This window comes from Etheostoma spectabile, chromosome 9 (genome assembly GCF_008692095.1).
Source record: "Etheostoma spectabile isolate EspeVRDwgs_2016 chromosome 9, UIUC_Espe_1.0, whole genome shotgun sequence".
In the NCBI taxonomy this organism is placed as follows: Eukaryota; Metazoa; Chordata; class Actinopteri; order Perciformes; family Percidae; genus Etheostoma; species Etheostoma spectabile.
In genome coordinates, this window is record NC_045741.1 from 8,394,459 (window position 1) to 8,403,097 (window position 8,639).

At 41.1% G+C, this 8,639-nt stretch overlaps 1 protein-coding gene across 1 annotated transcript; it reads right to left on the reverse strand.

The window, feature by feature from the left end:
* Window positions 1–780: 780 nt before the first annotated feature.
* Window positions 781–8,490, reverse strand: c6h1orf226 (chromosome 6 C1orf226 homolog). The gene is made up of 4 exons (XM_032525919.1): window positions 8,144–8,490; window positions 7,425–7,621; window positions 7,130–7,254; window positions 781–3,882 (listed from the first exon to the last, which is right to left on the reverse strand). The coding sequence occupies exons 1-4, from the start codon at window positions 8,172–8,174 to the stop codon at window positions 3,225–3,227; spliced, it is 1,011 nt and encodes a 336-aa protein (XP_032381810.1). The 5' UTR covers window positions 8,175–8,490; the 3' UTR covers window positions 781–3,224.
* Between the last annotated feature and the right edge of the window lie 149 nt (window positions 8,491–8,639).

Below are 8,639 nucleotides of genomic sequence, written 5' to 3' on the forward strand. Positions count from 1 at the left end.
CCCCCCATTACAAATACATCGCAGACACATTGTGTTTGTGCTCATCAAAGCATTAAAACATGTCATTTGGAAAACTCAACAGCAGCATGGGTTCCCACACCCAGGCACCATAATCCACAGGGCTGACTGCCAACTTCAGGTTGAATATAAAATAATCAGTAAGAACTATCCACAGAAAGGTCTGAGGATTGCCTGATAAAACTAATTGAGAAAATATATATTCTTTTTAATTTGGTTTGGCTTGTGGGGAGATGTCAGCAGTTTTGTTACAATTTTAACATAAAGGGGGACGCTTGTAGTATGTAAGACTAAGTTATGAAGACAGAAGACTGAGAGAGACAAGGCTTCCTTTCTCTAAGAGAGACCAGCTCCACATTCCTCTTGTTCTGCTGTGCACGACCCGACCGCAGCTACAGCTGTCTTCTGGGAATTTCTTGGCTCTTTTTTTGAAATCAGGAAATCCCTGCAAGGACACAGTGGCCACTTACAGAGGACTTCACAGAAAAAAATGGCTTATTTTTAGGGTCAGGATTTGGCATCTGTATGCCTGCTTTCCATGTGTGTCTGAAGTGAACTTTCATTCAGTTGCACAGATGCTCAGATAATAGCGTGAAAGTAAAAATACAGATTTAATCTGTGATTGTACTAAGCACAACCACGGCAGCTTTATCGCGCTCTTCCTACAGCGACACACTGATGAAGTTGCTGAACACACCTGACTCAGTCAGAAAATTCTGGAAGATTTAAAACAAGGATATGAAAGTCCTTTAAAATGTTTTGAAATGCTTTGACTTTGGTTTTTTCAATGATATAAGCAGTGAAAATAAAGGAGAAAAAAAAAATACATGTCGCTAAAAAGAATAAAAAAAAGAAAACCGTCTCTGGCTGAGCAGCTAATTTCTGTCTTTGGTCTGTCACTTAAAGATCTGCTGGAATAAAACACACCTCTTTCATCTCTCTGTTGACAGCTCATTATCTTTTCTGTCTTCTTTTGCTCAAAAACAACTTTTCACCAGCCCGCCCTCCACGTGCCGCCCGTCCGCCCATCCATTCTTTCATTCTGACCCTCTGTCAGGTTTTGGGGGGTGTCTACTTTCAGTTCCGAAGACAATTGTTGTCAGCAGAGACGAAGCCTGAAAGCCGTTCATAAAAATTACCTGAATCTGGTTTCACTAACTGTTCAATTTAGTTTCTACTAATATTTGCTTATTAATGATGAGCTCATCTTTTACTGGTGCACGGTGCCAAAAACAATATCTTGAGTTGACCCTTGTGTTGTCTTCCCGTCAACCATGAACAAAAACACGTTTTGGTCCCTTTTTTTCAACATTATTATTATCATTATTATTATTATTGCTTTTTCAATGTTGTGGGTGCTTTTTTTTCAAATGTTTTTGGTGTTTTTTTAAAAGTATTTTGATTTTAATGTTGACATTTTCAGCGCTTTATCACATTTTTTTCTGACAAAAAAAAAACAATGAACTGAAAACGGGTCAATTTGACCCGAGGACAACATGGAGGTTAAAGCAATAGTGCGTAGTTACTGTCTCCCCCATGAGGAATTCTACGTAATGACAACAACACTGTTGGAGCATCCACATGATACAAGCCTTCCGGCATCGTGCCCCGCCCCCCCCCCCAGTAGCCAAGGAGGACACGGAGGATTAAAAAAACATGATGGACTCTTTTTAGCAACTCATTTGGCTTTGGCTGTAATGTAATGGATGTCCATTAATATAAATAAGTTATGCACTAAAGCTTTAATAAATAATTTTTGATTGGATTGATGGATTTTACGTCCTGGCACTCGGTTTCTTGCTGCCAGAAAGCACTATTTAACTACAAAGCACCAAAAAAGAATCTTTATAATATGTTTTACACCTGGATTTTCATTGTATTTATAGATTATTTTTTATTCCATTTATTGTTAAAGATTCAAAATAATTGAGCATGAAAGCACAGATTTCTTAATGAAACTACACAAAATCAACCGAATACCTGGGATGCTGATCAATATTTTCACTTGCTGAGAGTTTCAAAAAGTCTTGTCCAAAGGCCAGTGTCAGAGGGGAAAAATCTAAAAACTCCTGAACCCAAAAAAAAAAGTGTCATAAAGGATGAAATATGAATGAATCTACGGGTCAATAGGCTTCCAGTCCTGACAAACTATGGCAAAAACTGCTGCGAGACATTTCTTAAACGATTGAACTGAAAGTGCCCCCCCCCCCCCCCCCACACCCTTTCCATCTCTAACACATAATTAGTCCTTCATCCTCTCCCTTGCGTTTCCTTCTGACTCTTCATTCACTTTTCGAGAAATTTCCATGCTGGAATTACTATTACACTTATGAAAATTCTTAAATATTCTAATTATATTTAATGTGAACTACATTGCTTTAAAACTCACATTAGTTGCAGTTTGTAATTGGTTTCATTGTAGCAGCTTTTGTAGAATATTGACTTAGAGTGTAACCATCATGAAATAAATATCCCTCTAAATGGTTTTTCCTGAAATTGATGGTATGACAATATAATAACTTAATGCTGGTAAGTACAACCCATGCATTCTTTCAAATATGTATATAGTAATACATTTTTCACTTTTCAGGAAGACAATATGTCTGTATGAATTTATGTCTGTTGATTTTTCCATATTTAGCCCATTTAAAGAGATACTTCATGACATTACTTACATTCATCTGGTATTATTGCATTCCTAAAGCAGACTTGACATATTAACATTGGAAGAGCTGAAACAAGATACAAGTACATTGTGATAAAATGATGCATCATAACAAACCCTTCCCTCCAACATATTTTCTCTCTTGCTACTTTTTTCTCATCTGGTGCGGGTCAGCTTTGTGTTCATGTCCTCAGGAATAAGCTCATATTGTCTGACTGACCTGAGATCAGCCATGTTGGAGTGTATTCACCATGACATATAAACTCATCCACACATCTTAAAAGTTGCTAAAAAAGTGAAAAATGCAGCAGATCTGGCACCTGCCCTGATTACTGAAAGCACTTTCCCCATTTTCCTAAAGCAAACCCTGGAGCAGGTAGAGTTCTATATTTAAAAGTGGCAGTGAATATTTGATCCGCAGTACTTTTCATCATTTGTCTGTTTGAATTACCTCTTGAGCCTCTAGAGTGAAAATTAAAAAGCAAAGTTCCAAACTTTTTTTGAGACATACTGAAGTGGTATCTGACCCCGGCTCTTCTCGTTACTCAAACGACAGCAGGTCCGGGTGGGGCTCCGAGTCTACCGTGCTCACTCCGGTGCCTTTACTGCAGGGGGCACCGTTTCCCAGCAGGACCTCCTCGCCCAGGCTGATGCGGCAGGACGTTTTCCCAGAGCGGGGGGTGGAGGCCTGCCGGGAGTCCGGCCCTGACGCTTTCTGCCAGATGTCGCATGGCTTTGCTCTGGGCTCCAGCGGTGGCGGCGGGTCTTTGTTGATGAGGTCCGGCACAGAGAGCTGCAGCTGGGGCTGTTCCTCTTCACCTCCATCACTGCTCCTGTTCTCCTCATCTCCTTCTCCACCTTTCACTCCATCAACTTTGCCGCTGCTTCCCGTCGTCTCCCACTCAGCAGTGACTTTCTTCTCTGCTGGGCCTGGAGGCAACGTGAGCTCCTCTGAACCCTCATCCTTCTTCTCACCCGGCTGCTGCTCCTCGCTGTTCCTCAGCTCCTCCTTGGCGATGAGCGGCGTCTTGTCAGGAGACGAGAGAAAGGAGGAGGAGTCAGCAGGGTCCGGAGAGGATACAACGGGGTCAGAGGAGATCATCATGTCCGCCGTGGTCTTCAGCGCTCGAGGGAGGCGCTTCTTGCCTGATGGAGGCGGGGGGTCCAGCCGGGGGAAGGAGTCAAAGGAGGAGATGTGACTGGAGGAGAAAAGGAGAGGTGGAGAGAGATGGAGAAAGGAGAAGAAAGCGAGAGACATGGAGGCAGTTAGTCAAACAGAGAAAGCCATTAGTGGCCATCATTGGTAAGTACTGCCCCAACAAAAGTTTTTATACTGGTACACATGGCGCCCTCAAACGTTGTGAGGTTGTATTCACCACATGGGAAGTGGAGTAAAGTTTATGCTTGGTATTGAAGGGTTTTTTTGAGTCTTTCAAACCAACCCGTTCTCACTCTGACACAAAAATCCCCCTTTAGCGTCTGTATGGAACGCACCGGGCATAGCAGCGACTCGACCGCGGCGCTGTAAGACGTAGTATTATGGGCGACAAAAGTAACAATCATTATTAAAGATCGAAAATCTACGTAAAGAGGTTGGTTGGAGGGGGGGGGTCAAACAACACAGGACTTTCACCCGAGAGGCCGAGGTTCGCGTCCCCTGGTCCCATTATTGTGCCACATGTCAGTAAAACGTACGACCCAACGCAGAGCGTTAAAAAGTGACGCCAAGAGTATCGACCAAGCACATCTAAATAAAACAATAACACAATAACAAACGCCAAAGGCACCTGACGATGCGATGGGAGTGAGACTGTGTTGTTCAAACACTGTGGCCAGGTGACCTTGCTTTGTTCTATTTTAAAATGATCATTTGTTTTCTACATTTCTGTGTCAAACTAATATAAAGGTTCACAACAGGAGTGATTAAAACAAAATGCCTTTAATTTGTGTCTTTGCTATTTGTTATTTTTTTTTCAAATCTCCGAGCTCTCAGAAAACCCAAAGTCATGAATACAACAGCAGTAGGTTGTTCAGCTGGACTCTTCTCGTAAAACATGAACCTACTTGAAGGCATCAACGGTACCGGTGAATTCATGACATACTGAATTAAACGAGAAAAACAAGAGTTTGTGTTTCAAAATGCCATGTCTTCTTTTTTATTTGGTTGTGTGTGAAAGTGTGTTTAATTTGACTGATCTTTCTCCTGGGCAGTGAACATTTTGGGAAATACGCATATTCACTTTCTTGACAGAAACGGATAAATTAGCTTATGATAGTATAACGACTGGAGACTTTATACAAGCGGGACCCTTGGCACGCAAACGTTTTGAGCTGACGCACCCACTACTTACCGTGTCAAATTTATGCTCAAAGCCGATTGGCTGATGAAAAAAAGGATAAGTAAATTGTGAATTAGAATCTGTTTTGATGAATTGTGTAACGAATTGTATTAGAGAGCGTGTGTGTGTGTGTGTGTGTGTGTGTGTGTGTGTGTGTGTGTGTGTGTGTGTGTGTGTGTGTGTGTGAAGGTGGAGAGTACCAGCAAGAATTTCAAATCTACTTTTACTTCTGTGATTGCTCCAGTGGCTCTCATTGTGCACTCTCAATGTGTTTGCAAAAACATACGCCTTTCTCAAGCTGCACAGCGAAAGAAAATTACCATGGTAACTAACATCCTACGATGACGAGAAAGAACTTATCATTACCTCTGCATGATTGTTCACTGGAGCTGATGGGGATGCACTCAAAGATGTGCTGTATGAGAATGTGAAGAGCAGAGGCACCTTTTTGTTGTTAAGAGTCAACTTCTTAGTTTCATGTGTATGAACAGTAGGCTGATGTGCGTATGGCAGGAAGTGCATCTCTTTAAATACTCAAAATAAATGAGCGTGAAGTCCCAGATTTCTTTATAAGGAATGCTACATAAAGACAAAAACAACTAACTGATTGCGATGCTGATCAATATTTTCTCTTGCTGAGAGCTTTAAAAAAGTCTTGTCCAAAGGCCAGTGTGGGAGGGGAAAACGTTAACAGTGGAAAAGTCAACTTCTCAGCTTCATGTGTATGAAGAGTAGGCCGATGTGTGTATTGTAGGAAGTGCATCTCTCCTTGTCAGACGATTCAATAACTAACTACAGTAGATACACAGTCCAGGATCTGTTACAAAAACAACACAGATACTTTTGAAGTTGTCCACTATACTGAAATTTAAAGCCAATTCATCACGTTTCGATTCAGGCACCTTTGGATTTGATGTTTTTCCTGAATAACTAAAAGCGTTACTGATATAAAATCACTTCACTTCAAATACTAATTCAGAAATACCCCAGAAGTGATGTCTTTGGCAGTGACACACTGGATAACTTTTGAGTCTGTCACTGAGAGGTTTATTCCCCAAAATGCCGCTGGTTGGTTACGTTTACCACAGTTCTTGGGTCAGCGTCATCACTCTTGAGTTTGTGTGTAAAATAACACTGTATGGGTGCATGTTCTTAGAGGAACCACACAGCACGCGGCCAGATGTAGCATTAGCTGCTAATGCCAGTGTTACTAGCTTTTTCGTTGAATTTTGCAGACTGCTAATGTCAGGCAGTGTTATATACAGTATGGTGGTCTGACATTTCTTTTGGTGTAGAAATGTTGTGGATACCTCGAGAATGTAAAGACCTAAACAGAGAGGAGTGGGTCAGCATACATGCACGCACGCACGCTCGCACAAGAAGATAGAAGATAGATGAAAAAGAAAGAAAAAAGTAAGAAATGTGTAAAAGTGTGTATGTATGCATCTGTGTCTATGTGTGTGCATGTGTTTATGTGAGTGTTGGTATAAGGTGTGTATGTATGTAAACATGTATAAATAAGTGAAGCATCAATTTGTTTTGTTTAACTAAAGGATAAAAATAGAAAAAAAGGTTAGGACTACAAAATTTCTTTTTTTTAACTTCTTCCTACTCCTTTTTGAACAGGTGAATTTATGAATTTATTGAATTTTTCTAATTTGAATCACTTACAATAATTTGGAAGAGTGTGCTGAAATGTACATGTCCGTATTTAACTGTTATTTTAATTTAATTACATATATGTATGTATGTATGTATATATATATTATTTTTTACATGTTCAAAATAAAACTAACTAACTAACTAACGCGTCGTATGACACTCTCCCAACCCCGGTGAACTCACACGGGTGGGGCATGAGGGATGACTTCATGTGCAGGTTCTCAAGAGAGGGGGACAATGGCCCACATTCTAGCAGGGTGCAAGGTGGCCCTTACCCAGGGGAGACTTAGGTGGCACCAGGACAAGATTCTGTCAACACCTGCTGACATCTTGGACCAGGGAGGAAGAAAGAGGCAGCCAAGCCCAGCCAGCCAAGTCAAAGCCTCAGGAAGTGTGTGCATGTGTGTGTGTGTGTGTGTGTGTGTGTGTGTGTGTGTGTGTGTACCTGTTTGTAGTGGTCTGGTTTAGTTGGTCCATACAGCTCCAATTAGCACCAACGTTCTTGTTGACCTCAGTAACTCCGATGTCCCCGAGGTGGCTGGGCTCCTTTCTTCTTAACAAGTCATTGACCTGAAAGAAAGACAATAAAGAACAACACAAATGTAAAAGGAAAAACAGAGAAAGAAAGAAGAAAAGAAAGACAGAAAATGAGATGAAAATGAAATGTACTCACAACTCAAATATCAAGAGTTTAAACAATACATGACGTGTAGTGAACTTAATGCTTGTGCGGTGCTAACCTTTGCGCCGACAGCCTTGCCCAGATTAATGGCATTTTTAAGCCTCTGCTGGCCACCGGAGGACGGAGAGTCAATGGAGTTGGAACTGAGGTTATGATTAGCTGATGCTGGGGAGCGTCGGGCCGAGGGCTGGCCTGGCCTGGAGGCCTGAGGACTCTGCTGCTGAGCAATGGAGTTCTCAAACATACTTTGATCAACTGGGAAAAAAGGAGAAAAAAATGGATAGGTGAATACACAACAGGATAGATAGGTGAATACACAGCAGGATTTAACAGACTCTTCAAGCATTGGACAATACAAATGGGATGTTGCTTTGAGAATGAGATGCATTAACTCAGTTCTTGAGGGGGAGTTAAAGGAACACTCAAGCCAAAAGGAGAGGGAGTATTTGATACTCAAAAGGTAGAATTTTGGTGGAGTATTCCTTTAAGTGACTATGCCATTTTCCCCTGGAGTCACTCTGCAGCTTTACACCAAAAAAACTGATGTTGCATCATCAAAGCAAAACTCAAAGGCATTTCATGAGAATCCATACAACATATGGCAATGCAGTAACACCGTATGTAATGATCACAGGGAGGCAACTATAATGACACATGCACATAAATAGCAAAAACAATAATGAAAAAATGAAGCAGAAATGGACCAAAGTGCAGGATCAGAAACGTAAAAAAGGGAGCTCTAATGGTTGTCAATCCACTTGAGACAGACGATCTTACCTCTTGGAGAGAAATGTTTCTCGGAAAGCATTTAATGAGACAAAGAATCAGATTTCAGAACATTTTACCTCTAAAGGTACAGATTACTGAGTGGTTTCTGCTTAAAACGCAGCTGATTCATGTCTTTTACAAATAAGTCAAGCCAGTGGAGGTGATGGGTGCAGCCTTGACTTGCATTCACATATCTAAAAGATACACGTTCTTTCCCAGATAAAAGGAGACAAAATATCGCCATTTAGAATCAGATGGAGAGTCACATTCGGGTGGAACAGCTCACCTTGACTTCACTTTGAACACACAAGCATTTCACGTGGCCTACATATGATCATTGTACCTTCTAAAATTGTGTTTAAAGGTGCCCTGCCACACAAAACCGTTTTTACTTGCATTGTTGAGATAAGTTATCTCCATATTATATATATCCACATATTATCCATATGTGTTTGTGTTATGTGGTGATTGTGAAAATGAACTGCTACCTCCTCTGTCAGCTCTA

Coding starts and splice junctions, on each gene's coding strand:
- c6h1orf226 (XM_032525919.1), bottom strand. CDS start 8,174: ATGCTTTCCGAGAAACATTTCTCTCCAAGAG. Junction 7,622..8,143: donor GAAACATTTCTCTCCAAGAG/GTAAGATCGTCT, acceptor CTTTTTTCCCAG/TTGATCAAAGTATGTTTGAG. Junction 7,255..7,424: donor GCAAGGCTGTCGGCGCAAAG/GTTAGCACCGCA, acceptor TCTTTCTTTCAG/GTCAATGACTTGTTAAGAAG.